The 23380-nt window shown below is 36.8% G+C and overlaps 2 protein-coding genes across 2 annotated transcripts in view; one reads left to right on the forward strand and one right to left on the reverse strand.

Moving 5' to 3' along the window:
* The window catches only part of LOC131061615 ((+)-neomenthol dehydrogenase), a 74701-nt gene extending 57510 nt beyond the window's left edge, over positions 1-17191 (reverse strand). The window contains exon 1 of the mRNA XM_059220142.1: positions 16589-17191. Coding sequence (XP_059076125.1) covers positions 16589-16612 — 24 coding nt within the window. The 5' untranslated portion in view covers positions 16613-17191. The remainder of the gene's footprint in view (positions 1-16588) is intronic.
* Positions 1-22520, forward strand: part of LOC131061614 (uncharacterized) — a 39206-nt gene extending 16686 nt beyond the window's left edge. Inside the window, 8 exon segments of the mRNA XM_057995387.2 lie at positions 19592-19660; positions 19822-20093; positions 20220-20322; positions 20325-20885; positions 20978-21177; positions 21267-21511; positions 21653-21889; positions 21892-22520. Coding sequence (XP_057851370.2) covers positions 19822-20093; positions 20220-20322; positions 20325-20885; positions 20978-21177; positions 21267-21511; positions 21653-21889; positions 21892-22253 — 1980 coding nt within the window. The 5' untranslated portion in view covers positions 19592-19660 and the 3' untranslated portion in view covers positions 22254-22520.
* Positions 22521-23380: the final 860 nt, after the last annotated feature.

A 23380-nucleotide genomic window follows, 5' to 3' on the forward strand; every position in this document is an offset into this window, starting at 1 on the left:
CCTTGAAAGTTATTATGATTTTGATTATGGGGATTTTGGGAAAACAACTTGCATCTGGAATGATCATGGTCCTAACGAATTACCTCAGTTGATTATTTTAAGTGAAAACTTGCTTGAATATGAGAGATGCATGGTGAGAGCTTTCTTTTCTATATTTAAGGATGAATTTGCCCGACTGAGAACCATCACGTTTGCCATGCTCCTGTTGCACAAACTGAGAAATCATGTGAAGTCATGTACATATTTTGCTTCTTTGAGTCGTGTTGAGTCTGGAAGTCTTGTATATAGGTTTAGAGTAGGTTTTCTTTTCGCATTTTAGATTAGAGGTCTTTTGAGCCTTGTTCTTAATTTGCCTTGAGTCATTTGACTCATGATCTAGTGTGGCTCAGGTAGTTTAGTTGTTTGCTTTCTTTAGTTTGCTTTTGGCGTGCACTTTAGCTTAGTTTGCTTTGGGTCAGTCTGTCGGTCATTTGCTTTAGTTTAGGTGTCTTGAGTAGGAGCCTCCATTCGTGAGAAAGGCGTTTGTGTTGTTACTCTCACACTGGCAATATCCTGGATCTTATGTTAGACTCATTTCTTAGATATCTATTCATGAAGTGCTCAGAATCCGAGGTTGTTCTTCTCCAGCTTTATCATCTGATCAGGGCTTGTACTTGATCCGGAAGGGAACCACTTTCTGTGTCTTGATGCCGACATCTGTTGATTACTATATCTTTACACGTTAATAGACTCCGAGTCATTATGGTTTTCAGGCAAAGCTGTGATTGGTGAAAAATCTAAAATCTGACTTCAATGCCACCGCAATCCTCAAACCCTAGTAAGCTTCACTGCTTACGAGCCAAAGGAATTGACGGAGTGAAAAAGTAATATCAAAAGGAAAAAAATGAGAAAAATGAAGAGAAAAATAAAATCAAATGAAATATCAAAATTGGCTAAGGGGAATGTGCGAGTAATTCCATCGGGGCTATAGACGTCTGGCTAGCAATGGAGCAATGTTCATGAGCTTGCGGCGATAACCTCGTTGGGACTATGGACGTTTGAATGGCAGCGAGGCTCTATCAAGGATGCTTTTGAGGATCAGATAAACTACGTAGCCGATCGCAGGGGAACCTGAAGGTCATAATTGTCTTGTCGAGAGGAATGAATACATTTGCACACACCTGGGTAATCAAAGACTAAGTGTCTAGATTTGGTCAAAGATTTTCCTTCCACTTTGAGTACATTTTCTAATCTCTTGATGAGCTAGGTTGAATTTTCCAGAGGTTCTAGGTGTCGATTGAGTCTTTATCTCTAAAATGTTCAGGAACATTTATTCAAGGTGGCGCTAGATGTTGTGACGTATTCGCACATCGCCCCATTACAAATAGGGACCCTTGCTTTTTTGCTTTCTAGGGTTTGTTTTCTAGGTCTTTTAGGGTTTTGTCTGTTAGCCTTTGCATTTCGAGTGTCACCGAGGGGATCACTTGGATAGCAGGTTTTGCTTGAGTTAGGTCAAGTTGGTGAGTGATGAAGTCTGGAATGTCTTGATCCTGAAATTTGGCTGAAATTTAGCTAAGTCTGGAATGTCCTGATCCTGAAATTTGAGTAAGTCTGGAAAACTGAAAATCCTCCCAAAACTAGATTTTGCAATATAGCTCCTAGAGGTCTAAAACCACTCTCAAACATCCTGAAAGTATATATGGAATATAACTTAAAGTATAAGATTATACTTAAATGTTATATTCCATAAAATGATCCTGACGGAGAGTTCAAAAAGTCAAATTTTGCTCCTGACCCTTCCAGAGGGTCCAAAGCGAATTTCGCTCCTGACCCTTCCAAAGGGTCCAAAGCGAAAATCTCCATAAGGCATTCTAGTTTGACCCAAACTTAGAACCAACTTGTTCCCAGGCATCTTTGAGGGCAAAACACTTGTTTGGATGGAAAAATGAGAAAATGAAGTCGGGATTTTGGCCAAGATTAGGAATTTCGCTCCTGACCCTTCCAGAGGGTCCAGAGCGAAATTCATCATAAACTTCATTTGCCACCTTGTTTGAGCTTGAAACCTTGTTCCTAACTTGGAAAATGATCTAACCTTGCCTTGTGAAATGGTTTGAGACTTAAAAAACTGAGCAATTTAGCCTGGAATGAAGATTTTGCTCCTGACCCTTCCAGAGGGTCCAGAGCGAAAATCTTATTTGAGCTTATTTGTCACTAATTTTGGCCAAATTTTTATGTGCAGGGTCTCTTGGAATGAAGATTGAACATCATTCAAAGATTTGGAAGCATGCGAAATGATGAATTCTGGACAAGGAAGGCAATTTTGCTCCTGACCCTTCCAGAGGGTCCAGAGCGAAATTCCCAATAGCTCTCATCTTGCAATGAAAAAAGTCAAGCTTTGGACATAGATGAAACAAGGACATCTCCCTTTACCTACCTGAGAAAGTTTCAACTTGAAAAGATAAAGGACTTTGTTGAAAACCTAAATTTCACTCCTGACCCTTGCTGAGGGTCTAGGGCGAAATTCCTTCAATCACCTGTTTTCCTGGCAAAATCAAGTCAAGCTTGGGTATGGATGAGAGAGGAATAGTGTTTTCTTCCTTGGAGAGGAGAAATCAACTTGAAGTGATGATGGAAAAAGCATGAATTGAGAAATTCGCTCCTGACCCTTGCTGAGGGTCCAGGGCAAAAATCTCTATTGGAGTCATCTCTGGCCTTGTTTGGTCAAATTGAGATGTCAAAGGTGTGATGAATGGTGAAGTGAACATAATAGAACCCCCTAACTTGTTTGAAGATCAAAAAATGAAGGAGTTTTGCCCAGGAAAGGCAAATTCGCTCCTGACCCTTCCTGAGGGTCCAGGGCGAAATTCTTTATAAACACATTATTTTACCTTTCTTGGACATAAAATCCTTATTCATAGCATAGTGCAGGGTGAGATCTTGCTTGGCAAAGAAGTTTCAAAGTGAAAAGTGAAACATTTTGGTTAAAATTGAAAAATCGCTCCTGATCCTCTCAGGAGGCCCAGAGCGAAATTCTCAAAGACACCTCTTTCTTGCAAGGACAAAATGATTTTTTGGGTTGGAATGGATAAGAAAAGGTATGTTTTATCCTTTGAAGATGATTTGGATGGCCAACAAAGAAGAAATCAAGCTAAATAAGGAAAATCGCTCCTGACCCTTGCTGAGGGCCCAAGGCGAAAAACCTAAAATTGGACTTTTTCCTCCAAAGTTGAGCAAAGCTAGGCCTAGGAATAAGCTCGAAATGATGTTTGAATTGCTTTGAAGAGAAAAAGGATGGTTAAGAATGAAAGTTTTAAAGCCAAAGGGAAAAATCGCTCCTGACCCTCTCAAGAGGTCCTGAGCGAAATTTCAAAGTCTTCTCCTTTTCTTGCAAATATAGGACAAAATTCAGTGTTTCATGACTTGGATGGGAGAAGGACATGTGTGTTATGCCTTAGAAATGATTTGGAGCTAAAAGAATGAAAAAATTTGCTAAAAAAAACTCAAATTCGCTCCTGACCCTTGCTAAGGGTCCAGGGCGAAAAACCCTAAAATCACACTTTTTCTCCTAAGTTGAATAATACTAAGTTTGGAATGCAATGAAAGAGCCTATTTGGAGTGCCTTGAAGAGGTTTTTGAACTTTGAAAATGAACATTTTGAGCCCAATTGCGAATTTCGCTCCTGACCCTTCCAGAGGGTCCAGAGCAAAATTCCGCTAAATGCACTATTTCCTTCAAAATTTGGATAAGCCAACTCAGTGATACAAGGAAATGGACCCTGGAGATTGCCTTGGAAGAGTTCAACAATCAAGCCAAGGTGAATTTTGGCCTAGAATTGGAAAATCGCTCCTGATCCTTCCAGAGGGTCCAAGGCGAAATCTTGAAGAAACTTCACTAGGCCTCAATCCAACCTTGATATTCCCAAAATCACCAAATTTGCTAAATTCCAACATTTGGGAGGATTAAAATAAATTCGCATTAATTAAAGGCATTCTTAATTTAATAAATTAATTTTTAGGCCTTGAAATAATTAAAAAATCCACCTTGGAGGCACTAAAATTAATTTTTAAAAATTAAAAAAATACAAATTGAGCGCTCAAACACATTTATTGGCTTTTGCAATCAAGTCGGCCTCCTTTTTTGGATTATTATCTTATTTTATTATTAAAAAACTAGGTCGACCTCATGGTTGAGTGGGGTGAGCGCTCTATATAATGAGGGAGTATTGCCTCAAGTTGCAAATCATTCATTCATTGTTCTAAATGCGAACTTGAAGAGCATATTTGGAGGTGCGAAATTGAGCAAGTTGGAGGATAATTTCCAGATTTTGGAAGGTATTTGAAGGCGAATTTCCAGATTTTGGAGAAGCTAGTGGAAGGTGAGGCCTTTTGGAGGCTAATGGAGGCATAATTCATCCAAAGGAAGACCACAATTCAACCCTTGTCCAACAAAATCCGGTCTTCTTTCATCATTTTCCAAGGTTTTATAGTTAAGCATTCAAGGAGGAGGTATGAAGAATCATTTTTTTTTCGAGTTCTTATTCAAGACTTGTTGTGATTTCGTAGCAATTTTGTAAAGTCTAAGTCTTGAAAATCCAATTTCCATTCATAATTAATTTGAAACTGTGTAATTTTTGATTTATCATGTCTTTTTCAAATTAATATCTTAAGTTATACCCTTGAAAGGTCTTAAATTTCTTGCTTTAAGATATGATGCTCAAAGACTAATTTTAGGTTTTTGTGTAGGTTTCAAATAACCACCCAAAGCCCGAGGATCTATTACTTAGCAGACTCTCAGCGAAGAAGATCGGGCAAGGACAAGGACGACCTCCTCCAATCTAGCATCAACAAGGACGGCCTTCTCCGGTCAAGCATCATCAAGAATAACCTCTTCCAGTCCAACATCATTAAGGGCGACCTTCTCCATCTATCCTCCAGTCCGGCATTTGAAGGAAGGCATCACCAAATTGGCATCAACCAAGTGTTAGATAAGGTGGCATCCCAGTCATCACTCCTCCAGTCGGGTTGGTCCACCTCAGCATGTCCAGATTCGATGTACCTGACTCATTAAAGGTGGCACAAACTTTGATGTACCTACCCCGGCTATCCATTGGTCGAATATTCCAGAAAAGACATGTGTCCAATTAATACAATTATTTCATTGGTTGGAATTAAGTTTGTTGTAATAAACCCTAATTAGGGTTTTCATTGTAGAATCTTGACCATTGATCTCAAATTGATCTTAGCCATTGAATTGTATTAAGGGCACTATATAAGCCCCAGCTCTTCATTTGTAAAGGCTAACAGAAAATAGTTAGTCAATAGTTAGAAGGTGAGTAGTCAGTTGATAGAATAGCAATTAGAGTAGAATAGGAGGACAAGGCAAGAAATTGTTGCCATTGATTGTAAATAAACTCCATTTTCATTGAAGTAATGGTGAAGTGTGTCGTTTCTTGCAATATGCATGGTTTCTTGTTGAATCTTCAATTCTAGATGGTAGATGATTAGATCGAATGAAGGAAATTGTTGAATGCACCTGCGTGGAATCCGTCTAATCCAAACCACTAGCCTCTTGCTGATGGTAAGTGCGCCTTGCGTGGTTAACTGGAATAAAATGAGCTTAATCTTAAGTCGTTACACGTCTATTGTTTCATGCATTATCTTGAATGGTGATCAGTGTCAGATGGTGTACGATTTGAACATATTGGAAGCATCCCTTAGAAGATCGCACTGAGTTGGTGTTGAATTGTTCAGCCTGATGGTGAGACCCAGCCCAGTAGGACTCCACCTAGTCATTCATCCGTCTTCTCACATTCTAGGTAGTAGAGTAGACTTCCCGAACCTTGCATCTTTTGCCATTTGTTTGTCTTCCAGTTAGTAAATAGGACTCGTGATTCCAGCAAATCAGACGTTCAGTCATCAAGTGTAAGTCCCCTTGTGATTCCAGCAAATCACATCATACCACTGGTGCTTATCCACACGTAGAGATCCTACAACGAAGAACCTTGAAGTCATCCTAATTGATCCTTTTCGCGACATCTTCAGCATTCGGAGACTTTATTCAAGAGAGGATAAGGTACCCTTTAGGTATTTTATTCTGTGTTTGGTCGTGTACAAAATACACATCAACAGGTCCCTATCTGGGATGGGGTGATGTGTGATTAGGTCACAACAGGCATGAATATCATTACATTTTATTGAACTAATTACAATAAGGATTGTAGTACTGATCAGTATAAGATGGGGACATGACATTAATTCTCTTCCGTGCTTCACCATGTTGGTCACTCTCTAATTTGAACCATATTCTAATATATCAATATAAGGCATGAATATCATTACATTTTACTGAACTAATTACAATAAGGATTGCAGTACTGATCAGTATAAGATGGGGACATGACATTAATTCATGCTTCACTATGTTGGTCGCTCTCTAATCTGACCCATATTCTAATACATCAAGACATGTTGATAATTGCATCTATTTATAATCATTTCTATCCTTTTTAGAGACCGATGTATTTATTTCTTATTTGTAAGCTATTTTCATTTGTAAAGATAATACAAGGAGCTTTCTCATGTTATCTTACTTGATATAGTCTTATTTTGTATTCAGTTTTGGATGGGGACATCACATTTAAATCTTAGGGAGATTCCCCTCTGAATTTGAAGAGAGGTTATACCATGCACTGTTATGTTGTATTGCCTTGCAAAACATAAATTTACACTCAAAACATTTCTTTAGGCACTCCATCAAGTTCACATAAAATTTGCTCGTGATCGCAATATATAGATGTTGATTTTTAATAATTGGCCTGATCAGCTATATTTTGTTAATTTATCCACAGATATTGGATTGTTTTGACTATAAGACACCCCCACAATAAAAGTATAAAACCTAATTATAGGCAAATTCAACTATATCTAAAAACTTGGTCCACATAGTCAATTTATCTGCAGCATGCATCTGTGGCATGTCTTCCTAAATTGAATTCACACTCTAGTCTCTGACTAGTAAAGATAAACCAAACATGTTAATATGTTCAGTTTTCCATATACTTTCTGCAAACTCAGACCCTGCATTTTTGGGCAGGAACTTCACTGCTTTGCAGCTCTTGTTTAGGTAAGCTTCTGCCTTTTCATTAATTCAAAACCAAACTAATACATCCAGTGAAAAATTACTATAATTCCTTTGACAAGGACATTTATCCTTTCCAACTGAGAGGTGGAGAAAGGATCTCCATATATGCCTACAAAATTTGCAAAGAGAGTCCTGGTGAAATCTTCCAATCCTTCCTTGTATAGTGTCTGTGCCTCAGCCATACGCTGTTTCTTCTTCACTGCCTCAGTTCTGAACACATCAGCAATATATCCACCTTAGGGGGTGTGAGGGATCGAGGACATAGCAGTAATTATTGCTTCCTTGTACTGCTCCTGAAGCAATATTTGCCTATGACCTCCTCATCAAATTCATCTCCAAGCACGTGCTTTACCGCTGGGAGTAGAAATTCATCTTCCAACACAAAAATCCTTTTAAGTTGACCATCCAAGTCCTCTTGCAGGCACGAACATGTCACTCTATGGCACACCACCTTCGATCCCATCTTCATTTCGTCCCCTGCAAACAAAACACATTAAAACCAGAAAATCTACAAGAAAGGATAACGATACACCACCAAACAGGCATTCCTCTGTTTATAGCCAATGTGATTGCTAGAAAATTCCTTCTCTTCAATTGAGATTCTGTCAATTGGCAGAGATTTGTTTTCTCTTGCTACTAAAAATAGTCCCAGTCTGTCATAAAATCTGCCCCAAATCCTCTGAGTATCTAAATCGATCAACCCCTTCTCCAATCCCCTGCGTATCTAAATTGATCAACCCCTTCTCCAAATCTGACCTTCTCATAACTATTTCTGAGCTGAAGGACACAGATAAAATGATTTTTACCTCTTGTAATCGACGTCCTTTGCCCTTTCGAATTCTCCTGCAACTGTGAACTGGGAAGAAGAATGGCGGGCAGCGTCTATGCACCCATATATTTCTCATGTCATACGAAGGAGGTACGTAATTTTTTATGTATGTATATATATGTATGTATGTGTACATACATACATATACACACATACATATACATATACACATACATATACATATACATATATATGAATATATGTATATATGTATATATATTTCTCACATCGTACGAAGGAGGCACTTAGTTTTTTTTGAAACCCATATATATATATATATATATATATATATATATATATATATATATATATATATATATATATATATATATATATGTATGTATGTATGTATATATACATGTATGTATGTATGTATGTGTGTGTGTGTGTGTGTGTATATATACACACACATGTTCAGAATGTTATTATTTTGAAGGCACATGGACAGGGATCTAAAGATAGTTATCTATTGAATGGTTAGGGTTAATCAAGATAGTTTTTGAATGTCCTAATATAATAATGTGTATTAGGGTTTCATCAAGGAGTAAAGAAGTGGAAAATGCATAGCAACTCGACTGAAATGGACATCGGTATTCGTTTGCCTTATGGCATTTGCAACAAATTTGCTACAAAATCAAATGCATTTTTTGCATGCCCAGTTCAAATCACAGAATAGTCCAATAAGTTGAACATCTTCAGCAAGTACCCTGGTAGAATGGAAGTTAATAAAAAATGACAAGTTAATGCATAGAATCAAAAAGAGAGAAAATGTATAACTGTGATGCGTATGCACGCCTATTTCTAGAAATAATCTGAGCACCAAAAAAAGAGAATGGAATAAAAAGACTGTACACACAATTAAAGATACACAATTATATATTCACAAATTCGAATCACAGAGAAAACACCACAAAGGCTACTCTACTACCAGGTAATATAATATGAAAATCCAGTAAAAAATTGCAATATAAAGAGTCAGAACACTCAATTAAGATATCCACTTAATTTGTAGATATTTAATACAATCCTGAATATACATCAACAAAGATCCCTATATGTCTTAAGAATTCAAGCAAAATAAAAGGTAGATGCTGCTCTTACAACGAAATCACCAATTCATCCATGCGGTGTATTTGGAAGGAGAATTATGGAAGAACCCAATCGACATGGGCACCCATCCATCAATCCACAATAGGTCTAGAATTGAGTGAAAGTATATTTTGTACTAAAGACAACATGGAAACCTAAGTAGAGGAAAATCAGGTCTAGACCATGTCATTGTTATTTGGATGGGATTTGTCTACCTGAAGATGGTTGAGTTTGGTAAGCATGAGGATCTACTTCGTCGGTATCGGTGGTGGAGAGGGCGATGCTTGCACAAGACTTCAGCACTGCAAAGAGGGCAGACACCAGACAGGAACCCACTGAGCCAGCCATTTGATCCAGTTTAGTGCAGCTGCAAGTGCTTGCCCAACCATCTACCCTATTTATGGAAACTACAGGCGGTAATGAGATGCGGCGGGAAATAGTAGCAAGTTGGGCTGCTTTAATCAATCCACAATAAATAAAATCTATAGATTTAAAGCGAAATCTGCGGTATACAGCTGCTGCTTCAATAAATGCAAGTTCAGGGGTGACAGATTTGCAGGCCTTGGTTTGTGTGGGCGGTTTAATTTGTATGTGGTATGTTTTTACTCTCTGTTTTTTTTGCAGGTTTTCCTTGACGATGACAATGGGAGAATTATATGTGTGTGTGTGTGTGTGTGTGTGTGTGCATATGTATGCATGTATATGCATGTATGTCTATGCATATGTATGTATGTATGTATGTATATGCATATGTATGTATATATGTATGTATGTATATATATGTATATGTATATGTATGCATGCATATATATAGTACGTACACATATGCATGCGTATATATATGTACACATGATGGCATATTTTTTAATGAGTCATTCCAAAACTATCCATTCATATATGAATATACTCTCTGGGCCATAAACTGACAGGCTTCTTATTATTGCTTGTAAGATTTGAAAGTTTTTACATTTTGTAATGTGCAAGTTTGAAGATTAATATATGCTAATTGGGGAGTTGCAATCTTGGCTTTGGCTTTCTATTGTTGTTCACAAGCTTTGGAAATGGTCACGAGATGAGTGCAATGCAAGTGGCAAGGGGTTATTATTTACCTCTGTTTATGCATGCCTGTGATGTTACTGTATCAGTCAATTGAGAATCTGAGAGTTTTATCCAGTTTATCATGTATATGCTCAAAATCTGTTCTAATCGCACTTCTACTGAATGCATAAGACGACTTTCTTTTGCTGGTGACAACTAGTGTGCCCCCTCTGTTGTGGCAACTAGCTAGTGCCATATTGATGACTAATGAAATAAGTGATACTAACCTAGAAAAAGTTTTGCCTTGCTTTGCTTTATCAAAAAATGACTCCTATCTTATATCAACTACTTGTGGAAATGTTTCATTGTTTAATATGATGACATTCAAGGAAAAGAGTTGTTGAAGGATGGATAACTGTTTAAATGCATATTTGGAAGGAAGATTCTCTCTATTTTAATTCTTTAATACTTAAGCTATTTTAAATGCAGACAATGACAACCTTCATGGCACCAGCAGCAGCAGCAACATTTCTTGCTTTCCACCCACAGGACAACAACATAATTGCTATTGGCATGGAAGACTCCACAATTCAAATTTACAACGTTAGTGTGGATGAAGTACGATTTCAAACCTTGGTAGTTTGAAAACCTAGTGTGGGGATTGATACCGACAAACCTTATCATTGAACATCAAGGGTTATCAAGTAGCGATCTTAAGGGAGCACCATCACTCTAAATGTGGGGCCCTGCAGGGGTAAATACTATCTCTGATCACCTACAGCAGTGAATAGACTTAGACTTATGATCCCAAACCCTAAAAGGGTAAGATAGAGAGGGAGGTGTCTTTTCCTATGAGTAGATTGTGGCATAATTTACTTCTAAGATGAAGGTGTAAGGGCACTTAAAGGTTTTCCGTAGCAGGTCGCTAAGAGTGCAAGAGGTTGATAATCAAGGGTAGAAACTTCACTAGCTATCATCCTTTCATCAAGGTTAATCAAGCCCTACTCTTTGTAACATATTTTGTGCTGAAAATTGTAAGCTTACATCAGATCTGAAATCTTCTAGCTACTCTAATTCTCAGGCTTTGGAAGTTCATGTATTAAGGATTGTATTTGTTTGCCCATATCTCCTAGAACTGTTTACAGTGTGTTGTTGTTTGTTGAATGAACTCTATTTGGTGGAAATTTTGTTCGTAATTAAGAGTCTTAATCAGATCTATAAACCCTAGTGAAATTGGTGAATAAATTAATAAACCCTAGTGAAATTGGTGAATAAATTAATAAACCCTAGGGGTTATTACATGAAATCCTTCCCTTGGCAAAAGAGCAAACATATGATGAAATCAAAATTATATTCATCAACGTAGTTTGTAATAGGGATATGCTCCCTCATCTTTTTCATTTCGAGAACTTTGGTTCAGCAAATCTATATAAATTCTGAATCATAAGTGATGGCCAACCATTGAGGACATCGTCAAGCTGCCTCATTTTCACTGCAATTCAGTTCTTTTCCAATACAACGAAAAGGCTAGGGGCCCTACCCACTCTTACATATCAAAAAGATATAAATTTTTAATATACATAGATAATTTTTTATGTCTCCAAGTAACTGTTTCCTACTTTTTCAAAGAATGACATACCAGTATCAATACAAGTCTCCCATACCAGGACCAGTACCAGTCTCCAGGCAACCTTGGCTAAATGTTCAATGAATAACATTTTACACATAATGTAGCTCTTATTGCATCATGTATGTATGTGTGTGTTTGTGTGTGTGTGTGTAGCTCCCATTTTCATTAGTATCAGAAATTAGTTACATAGAGTATGCAACAGAATACGAATGGCCTCCACTATTTCCTGGAGCCTTTCAATCTGTGCAGGAGACAAAGCATCCTTATAGACTCTAACTAAGAAAGTATAAGTATCCATGCGATTCTTAAGAAGACCATCTTGCAGTGTGGCAATGATCTCCACCACTTTCCCTTTCATTTCCTCCAAACAGACCGCATCACCAATCAGCACAGATTTCGGATTCATCGAAACAAGATTGAGGGCATCTTCTGCCTTCTCTCGGAACTAGGGGTGGACCATCCTTTGAATGGCATTCACTGTAGCAGCCTTGTCATCTGTTTTTCTTAAGATGTTGTAAACAAATTTCTCCAGGAGCTCTGAGTTATGAACATGCACCTGCACCAAAACCTTCTCTCCGATTTTGTTTCAGACCGTGCTTTCCTCAACATCACCTTGGATTGTGAAGACATCCCGCAGTTGGCTCACCACCTCTTTCTTGTTATAGTCACACTTCACTCCTCGGATCAAAATGAAATCAGATTGCACCATAGAGGAATCAGATGAGATCGCCATTGATGCCCAGCGCTCAAGTGATCAGGAAAATAGGGGAATAGATACTCCGATGCCCTAATAAGGGCATCACCGCCATAGAAAACCACACCGTTCCTGCCTTCCAGCCTAAATCGAGGGGTTTGAAATTGATCTATCGTTTCTCAAGATAGCATCAATGCCAGTCCATGTTTTAGAACTGTCAGAAATCTGACTGCCCTCCATATCAATCGCTGCCTGGGATAAGAAATTGGTGGCCTGGTTCACCTCCCGATAAACATGCACCAGGGTGTAATTCAAGTTTTTGAGATTTTCCCTAATTTCTTTGATCCACAGATCAAACTTCCAGTTTTCTCAATAGCCTGAAATAATGGAGTTGATAACAAACAACGAATCCCTTTGATATCAATTTTATTAAGGCCATACTTATTACACCATCTTAGGCCTTCGTATAGCGCCCGAAATCTACATCATTGTTCGTGCTTTCAGTTAGCTTGATCACCCCTAGCCACAAGCGTTTCCATCACAGTTTCTGATTATAAATCCACAACCACACCTGCCAGGGTTTGATCTGGATGCCCCATTAAATTGAGTTTCAATCTGCCAGTGGGGTGTATATGTATATATATATAAACTCCACCACATACTCCCCTCAACTTCTTTCTCAGATTGGACAGTCTCAAAGAAAATTTAATGGGTATCTGGCATAATAATTCCATTGGCATATCAATGAATTTTATGGAATGTTAGAACTTAGAATGTTATCAATGGGTCGACCAACCAAGTTTCAAATGTGCCTAACTCAAATCCCAATAACATTCATAAAACCTAGCTGAGCATTTTTCTTTCTAAGAGATTATCTTGACAAATGAGAAGGAATTTGGGAAGAAAGGGTGTGTGTTTTTTGCACTTTTGGAACAGTCAAATGTGAAAGACACTTCATTTTAGAATGTGATGCTTATCGCGACATTATGAGAAATTATGTTAGTCTTGACAGCTGGTTCATGGTATTGAGAAATTGGGGAAGCTCATCATCATCTTAAGATAAAGATTTCCAGACTCAGTCTCATAAACTATTTAATGTTTAATATTAAATGTTCTTCTCCTTTTTCTTTTATTTATTTTTTGAATAGAAGGGATGTGTGCTAATAGTAGCTAGTGTCAGAAATAATAAAAAGATTAAAAAATGGTTGATATTTGGGTGGATTTAAAGATAGAAAAGTGGATTATCAAGAATATTTGTAGTAGAAAAAAGAGAGTTGCTAATGGTTCGGAGGTCTATTTATTTTGGAAGTGATCTTGCTGTATGTCATGTTTTGCTATTAGTTTGCTATTGGATTTTATTTTGTTTCAATTCTAATTCGTCTCTTTCCAAGTTTAATTCTAGGTTATTTTTTTCTATTTGATTTTATGCTGTTGCAATGCTGATTCTTCTCTTGCCTAATTAAAATATACATAACTTACGATTTCAAAGAGAATTATGACAAAATAACATTAACTCAATAAGCCTCTTGACCTTCCTTTTCTGTTAGTTGAAGAAAACTGAACACTTGTTGTGATGATATTCATAGAGAGGGAAAGTAAGTTGAAGGAGGTTGTAGTTTTGGCAATGGCTTCAACATATTCGGAGGGCCACTACTCCAGCTCCAGCCTGAAGCCAGAGCACTTTGAAATCAAGCAATGGAATGCTGTTGCCTTTTGGGCTTGGGAACTAGTCTCTGAGAGTTGTCCTTTTTGTAGAAACCTCCTAGGGGAGGCTTGCATCTCGTGTCAGGTTTCTTCAGGCAGTTCCACCAGGGAAGAATGTATTGTTGCATGGGGAAAATGCCATCACGCCTTCCATGTTCACTGCATAAACTTGTGGTGGAGAAGAGCACCACCTGTCCTTTAGATCTACTTGAGTGGGCGTTAATTAGACATGGATGTTAGAGTTAATAGGGCTCTGAATTTGTTTCAGTCTTAATACAATGCTCGCAAAATACTTCATTTTATGCATGCCTGTCATATTATTTTTTATTTTGTTTGTCTTAATACAATGCTCGCAAAATATTTGCATACTTCATTTTATGCATGTCTGTCATATAATATTTTATAATTTACTAAAGTTATTTCAGCTCTATGTAATTTTTTAAATATTGTGCTCTGATGAGTGGTGTCTTTTAAGTTGTTGGAACTTGGAACAAATAAAATTAAGAGAATGCTTTTCAATGTTTTAATGTGAAGATATCTATCAATTTTCAGTTTTCATTATCTAGTTTCTTATTTTTCATATGGATAATAAGTGTGAGTTAAAGTAATCAGTAGAATAAATTTTACAATTAATGTCTAAATAGTTTTAAAGATCAATTTAACTATGATTTTACAAGATGGTGAGATTAAAGGAATACAAGGATAACTCCCTAACACAGGCATGAAATGGAAGTTTCATAACTAATGGAGTTTCATTTGATTGTATTTTTATTTTTCCAGGAAATTCATCCAATAAAACCCTGGAGATTATTTGTCCTCTCAACATCACATGAGAATGGAGTCTGCTGCTTCTTTTAAATCAATTGTATCCTCTACAATGGATGTGAAATCAACCTCATCATTTGTGGAGCCAGTCTCTTCCTAATTCATTTTAGGAGGATAATCAGGCTGAGGAAGAGAATGACAACACTAATGATGAGGTTGAGGACAACTTAGATCTTTGTAAATAAGCTCATGTATGTAACACAATATCACACCCATATATGTAAATAAGCTCAAACAGTCATGTTACATTTTCTATAAACACATTTAGATCTTTGTAACATGGAGACGCATCCCCTGCTCCATAACCAGATGTCCCCGTCCCCTTCCGTTTCGGGGATGGGGGGACGGCAAGGGGACGTCCCCTTGTCGTCCCCACTTAATCAAAAATACCAGGAAACGCCAAGAAATGTCCCCAGCCATTTGGGGATGTTTCACTGCCCCTGGGACGGCAAGGGGACATCTGGTTGGCATCCCCCCGTCCCCAAAATGACTGGCCGTCCCCTGTGGTTGGGAATGATTCCATGCTTACAAAAACAAAAACAAAATAGTTTTTCCAAAATTTTGATTTGCTTCTATTGTTTTGTGGGGACCTTACAAGGACTTCTAAACCACAGAGGAACCCTAAAATGACATAGAGAGTTAAAACTAAACAAAACACTAACCCAACAACTAGGACTGGTCGGGCTACCATTGGATGATCCACTTTTGCTAGAGGGTGATAATGACTCAGATGGTTCATGGGTAACATTATTGGATGGAATGTTGACAATTTCTTTTGGATGATTTTCATTTTATCTACCGAGATATTATGGTTTTTATGGAAGAAGAGGAATGAACATTGCTACCAAGGGGAGGAACAGATCCTTACTGAGTCTTTTAAATAGATTCATGATTATTTCCATTGTTGAACAGGTCAAGGTTACACTGGAGTTGCCTGTGGATAAATTCATGAAAATGGTTGAAGGAGTTGCTGATCTGCTATCGACGGATGACATTAAACATCCAAGCTTCTGGCCGTAACGCTTGAAAAAAGTAGTTAAACTTTCCAAATCAGTACCTCCAGCAACACGAATGTCTTAAGAGAAGAGATGAAACCATGAAGCATCTGGAGATAATTTTCCAAAACTTTGATAACGCTAACTCCAGCTGTGAAAGAATATCTAGCCGTGAAAGGATATCTGGAGCCCTTCAGTCTTTCAAAGTTAGTTATAATCTTGTAAGAAAATGCAATTGGCAGGTATAAAGCAAGACTCTTAAACTTTTGTCACCGTGCTCCCAGCTTGTGCCAACATGGGAGCTCCAGAACAGGGTATAGACATCTATCAAAGCATAAATGAAAGTTGATTTTTCATGGATGTTGGAGTTGCAAGTACCCTGATGGATGTTATGCAAAATTCTGAAGCATAGATAAGGCATGTTAACTGTTTAACCAAATGTAAAATCCCTTACTAGGACTGATTGTAAACAAATGCGTATGTCCAGATTGTGCAGAGAAGTATTGTTTAATTTAACTGGTTGATTCTTGTAGTGCCAATGTATTTCATTCAACAGTATATTTCATGTATTCAAAATTTAACCTTCACGGTTATTGATCTACATAGCATTATTCTAACAGTCATTCCCACATTTAATAATGTATGATAAATACTCGATGGTGCACCTGTAGTTTGCAGAAATGCGGCATCAAAGGGCGAACAGTAAGAAATTCCCCGGGAGTGTTAACATCAGCACCTTGGTTGTCAGATCGAGATCACCTGCGAGGCTCCATTCCGATACTTCCTCTCACACTAACAATTCTCTGCATCATTTCCATCCCGGTCGCTGAAGGTAATCTGCGCTACATACCCGAGCGGAGACATATCTCGATATCGGGACTCTTGGTCGCGGTTTTAGTCAGTGACGTCTTCGCTGCGTTAGATAGAACACCCACTCTGCAACGGAAATCATTCCCGACTGGAGGTTATGCCAGCACACAAGTTCTAATTGATTGTGCCTTCTTCCCTGCGTTGGCGTATACACCCGCACTGCATCGAAGATCAAACCCGACTGCTTTCGGAATAACACCACACACGAACATAGAATATATGCATATATGTATTCTGAAACTCACGCCAATGAAATACTCTGCGTCATTCACCAACACGGCTACAATCCACTGCTTACGCAGCCACGACTCCACAATAGGCCAGTATTACTGACGAAAGGGAAATTATATTAACTCGGATCCTGATACTCAGGGTTATATTTCTTCTTCCAAAAATCAAGTCTATATCCCCCTGCGTGCCAGACCTTATTTAAATAATATGGGTGGTAGGATTCCCGTAGAAAACCCGTAGAAAACCAATTTCCCGCATAATACAAAGTAATCAATAGTTAGCTTTAAATTAAGCTTTATTGGAAAACACTTAACTATTATTATAATATATTAGTTAATATGAGAACTAATATAAAATAAGAAAAGTTAATTTATTTCATAATTAATACTAATTAATATTAATTTGACGGGACATCACACCAAATGCATCAAAAAGATTTGGTCTCATGGATGTAACGATTGCAAGCTATGCACAAATTGGTTTGTTGAAAAGCCATTAGAAACTTTTAATTAAATGCGTTTGGCAGGCGTAAAGCCACACCTCACGACCTTTGCCAGCATCCTCCCAGCATGTACCAAAATGGGAGCAATAGAATAGAACATGAACATTCATTAAAGCATAATAGAAAATAGAATTTCATCAGATGCTGTAGTTGTAAGTCTCCTGGTAGACATGCATGCTAAGTATGGAAGTATACACAAGGCACGTAGACAGTTTGACAAAATTTGTTGAAAATGTGATCCCATGGAATGCTATGATTGTAGGATATCACAAAATTGTAAGGATGCTTTCAAATTTTTTTAACTAATGAAGCAGTATCCTGAGCTTGTAAGATTTGCTTGTGTTTAATTGGCATGCTTCCATGAAGGTTTGGTAGATGAGGGCTATAAGTGCTTCAACGACATGAAATATGTAGTGTCCTCAATTGGGACTTGATTTGGCCTAGAATTCCCAAATATGGTTTGGATTATGCTTGAACCTAATATCTGTCTTGGAGCCACAGATAATTGATAATATTTCTTCATCCTACAATAAATAATCGTTTCAGGAACGATCTATATGTCTGATTCACTGATGTATCTAGGATTGTTCTGCTCTTAATGAGACTGATGCTTATTTAGTTGTTCTCCTCCAATCTGCAGATCCTACCTTTCATATCTGCTCAACAATATATATTAATGATTGTGATTATAATATGTTTTAGTCTCTTGTAATAATTTCTGTTCTGCTGTAATAATATCCCTCTCGAATTAACTCCAAGTGACCTCTATATATATCCTTTCACCAATGGATTTACCTCCTCAAATCAGGTTGGCCAAGGCTAAGGCAAACATTTATTTGTTTATTTAAATTCTTTGTTATTTATTGCATCATGAATTTATCAGTAGTATATCCAGATTATGTTATATTCTTATCATTATGCCTTATATGAAACTGAAAATAATTGGTTTTAATGAAAATTGTATTAATTTCATTATATTAACCATTTTATTGGACTGAGAACAGTCCCCATTATAATATTTATGAATGCTGTAGTTTAAACAAGAAATTAATATTTATATAAATGACAGCACCCTACGTATAACTCAGACCTGTCTAAGATGAAGTCTGCTTTCCTTTCTTTGTTTTCCCCCTTATCTATTTCTGTCCTAAAACATACTACTCTGCCATATATTTCTGACAGTTTTTCTTTTATTTTTACTCTTTCCCCATTCTTCTTATTCGTATCCTTTCTGAGGAAAACACAAATCTTATTTAAAGTGGCTGAGATGTTACGTCCTTTCTCAAAGGACATGTTCAATGAGGTGAATGTCCCCTGCGATGGGGCTTTACCAAAATATACGCATTGATTTTGTTAAAGCAGATCAGTCAAAGCACATTTACCCGATCCAATCCATATTGGTTGATGGTAATTAACCGTAATGAAATTGATATGGTTATCAAGTCTTAAGCAACTGATTTAGTACTAACATATGAAACAGAAATTGATTCTAATTAAATCATTAGTAATTTATTGGAAATAATATAACAATAATATTAATATTAATAAATATGAGCAAGGACCTTTAATAATTGATGTACACTTAATGTTAAGTATATATGAATATTATTTATTAATTTGTTTATTAATATTATATTGATGAAAATAACTAATTGTAGTTGATTATATATGATTATTTGACCCTGCCTTATATAATGCAGGAGCCTATTGTTTTCATTGTCAGTAATAATCACAATTAATTTGTTCATTGGCGAATCGGTGAAAGAATAAGCTATGGTTTGATATTATTGTTTTATTGAAAAGATTTTTAAAATAATTTTCTTACTATTTTTGATAATTTCTGATTGGCCGTTGACATTTTTCCTTGGGTTTAAATAAAAATTTTGGAAGAAAAAAAAAATGAACAAGAAAAATTTGATGATGGTTGTCTTAAAATATTTGCATTAATAAGAATTCAACTAGCATTGGCATTCTTATTGAAAAATGATGTATGTGCTTGTACTTTTGTGAGGAATTGTAGTTGCAAAGATTCATGGTTTTGAAGCATTTGACATATTGTTTTCAGCTGAGCGAGTGTTACCTACTATTGTTCAGTGATACATAGCCAACATTTCTTGCTCACTGATATTGCAAGGTGAGTATCCAAAAATCTAATGGTGCTCTGTTTTCATATATTTTGACTAAAGTTTATGTTAAAACAAGAAGTTGTAACACCATTGCATTTGTTTTTCATGTTACCTTCGTAAAAAGGAGTTTTGGATGATTTTTTTAAGCGAGTGTTTCATTTCATTGCAGATGGCAAGATGGGATGATATTCTGATGCTTCCTGTGCAAGAGCCACCCACCATTGTGTTTTCCTCATCCGACCTTAATTGGTCCAAGGTGGAAGGTTGGGGTCAGAATGTTGATAATGTAGCCCGCATCCCTTTCTCTAGAGTTGACGACTTTGTGAAGGGAGAATCCTTGAGTATTGAATATCCCACAAAGTTCCGTGTTGAGGCAAGGAGGAAAAAAACAGAATACAGTTCATATAAGCCAAGAGTAGATGGTTATCTGGAATATATCTTGTAAGTGGATATAGAATGACAATATTATTTTAGTACATTATGACCAAGATCTTTTACAAGTTGTGGAAGAAATGTGTTTCAATTTGCTTATTGAGTTTTGCTAATTTTTTTTTGAATCTTGTTCAGATATTGGTGTTGCTATGGCCCTGATGATCACAGGAAAGGAGGAACATCACGACCGAGTAGAAAGTGTATTAAACCTTCAATGAAGAAAAGTAGTGCTGGCCCGCTGGGTGACCACATACAAAGAGAGGTTGCATGTGTCATTTTATTGTGAAACGTTTGTATGCTCAACCATCTGTTGCTCTTATTATATACAACCAACGGAAGCATGTTGATAAGTCTGGTTCTCCTTGCCATGGACCACTTGATACCAAGGCCATTGGAACACTGGCAATATATGCTCCTTACATCTCAGAAGAACTTCGACAACAGATAATGTCAATGCTATATGCTGGAATTTCTGTGGAGAGTATAATACAAAATCACAAAAAATCTGTGGAGAGGCAAGGTGGCCCCTACAATCGTGATGCCTTCCTCTCTCGCCGTTTTGTACTCACGTTAGAGAGGAACATTAGACGAGCTACACATGAATTGGACTCAGATGATGCATTGAGCATGAAATTGTGTGTTGAAAGTCATCAAAATCAGGTTTTTTACTACCAGGAATCCTCTCAGACTGATGCTTTCATCTTGGGAGTTCAAACAGAGTGGCAATTGCAGCAAATGCTATGTTTTGGAAAAAACAGTCTTATAGCTGTTGATTCCAGTTGTGGAACTAAGAAATTTAAGGTTTGCCTATTTATGTCTTTCATATTTTTTTTATACAACTTAAAGTTTTCTGAAAGACACAAAATGTATGACTTCGTTTATTCTACATGCAGTATCCAATTTACACACTTCTTGCCTTTGATTCAAACCAAACTACAATTCCCATAGCATGGATCATTGCTGGGAGTTTACAAAGTCATGATGTTTACAAATGGATGGGAACACTTCATGACAGAGTTCGTGCAAAGGATTCTACATGGAGATTGAATGGCTTCATTATTGATGATGCATCAATAGAAATTTCTGTAATCAGGTTTGTGCCTTTTAACCTGTAATTGCTGTTAGCTTATGGTGAAAATGTTTAAGCTCATATGGTGTCTGTCCACTGACAAAAGTGTCCAGGGATGTGTTTCAGTGCACAATTCTGTTGTGCCTTTGGCGTGTACGTCATGCATGGCATAGAAATATTATAAAGAAGTGTGCCAATGCTGAGATGCAGCGTGAGATGTTGAAGCGCCTTGGGCACATCATGTATAATACATGGAGCGGGTCAAATGTCATCAATGCCATGGAAGATTTTATGGAAGATTTTGTAGACCATAGTACCTTCATGGAATACTTTAAAGCAAGGTGGATGCAAAGAATAGGTTTGTCATCAATATTCTTAATTTTTTATGCATGTCAATATATTATCAACTCCTAAACAATGCTAGTGTGGTTTTTTCAATTTATGTCTCAAAACAATCTTCACCCCCAGATAATGCTAATGTAGTTTTCGTTGTTCGTAGAGATGTGGGTGACTGCAATGACTATTCTACCTGTTGCAAGTCAGGAGACTTGTGCAGCTATTGAAGCATATCATTCTATACTAAAATCTAGGATGTCAAGTGCGCCAGATGTGAGCACATATCAACGAGTTGATTGGTTGGTACACAAATTGACTCATGAGGTGCATGCTTACTTTTGGGTTGATCAATTTTTAGTAGAAAATGATCTATGTGGATATGCCAGAGATGAAAATTATGTTCCACATCATGGCGCAAGGCACTCTTAATTGCAGATAGTGATGTTATTTTCAATGAGAAGGATCACACTGCAAAGGTTATTAGCCAAAGTGATCGGACAAGGACATACATTGTTTGGAATCCTAGTTCAGAGTTTGCTCTTTGTGAGTGTTCTTGGTCTATGTCAGGCAATCTCTGTAAACATTTTATTAAGACTGTTATGGTTTGTGGTGATCGTCAGATGGCTAGACCATCAATGGCTCTGCAGACATATCATCAAGCTTTGCTTAGCCTCTTGTGTGGTCCACCAAATGGATCAGTTGTTCTTGATAATGCTATCTCACTAGCCATTGGTGTGCACCAGGATCTTAAGCGACAGGTCTAACCAGCAAATCATGGCTATAATAATTCTCTGCTTTCTCCAGTTCCTGTTAAGTGGGTTTGCAAGAAGAGTAGAACTTCTAGACAGAAGGCAAGTGTTGAAAATGGAAATAATAATTCAATTTGTGGGCATATGTATTGTCCCCATTCAGGATTAACCTTAGTTTAGTACTGAAACAACAATTTAACCTTAGTTTAGTGCTGAAACAACAATTTAACCTTAGTTTAGTACTGAAACAACAATTCTAACTTAAGTGAGAATTGTAATACATTTATAAATATAATTTCATTGATTCTAAAGACATTTTTTTATAATATATAAATCATAACGCCAATAATAATTTTGAAAGATGGAACTTATCTTGATGGCTTCCTCTGGTTTGTATACTTGAGATATGTGTTTTTATATTGTACTTATCCCTTTATATATATTTTTTTCTCCTTAAATTTAATGTATGTACTTGCATGCCATAACCTTCATATATCTCCCTTATTATATTTCAAATTGGATCTTATTATAAAACTCCTCAAAACCCTTTATAAATCCCCTCACAAGGGACATGTCTTTCATCAAGTTACTTTTTATTAAGCTTAGAATTTTTATTATTATATTGTAATCATGGGTGCTCTTAATGATTATGATGTATTAATAAATCACACCCTTTTAAGTGTTGCATAATAATATACTTGCTGTATGTAATTGTATCTTCCTAATCGCACCATATTGGCATTTTAATTATATCTTCTTTCATGTTCGATATCCTCTGATGATTCTGATTTTTTCTTGTGACTTATATAATTGATAATATAAAGACAAATTTATATAAAATGACACTTTTAATGTTACTTGTTATTTCTGATTTATATAATTAAGAGTATACTTCAATGAATTGAATCGATATGCTTGTATCTGCAGTGAGATATAAATTATTATTGTCTATGGCAATATGGATTGCTTTTTCTGATATAGTCACAGCAAATAGGCAATGTCTGATTATACTAACGCTTGAGGCATAAGGTTGATATGATTTCGAATTACTTGCAATGATTGTATAAGTCGCAATGTTTGATATTAACGGTGAATATCTGCTAGAATGAGGGGCATTTTCTGATGTTCCACTAATTGCTGTG

Source organism: Cryptomeria japonica, chromosome 4 (assembly GCF_030272615.1).
Source record: "Cryptomeria japonica chromosome 4, Sugi_1.0, whole genome shotgun sequence".
Taxonomy (NCBI): Eukaryota; Viridiplantae; Streptophyta; class Pinopsida; order Cupressales; family Cupressaceae; genus Cryptomeria; species Cryptomeria japonica.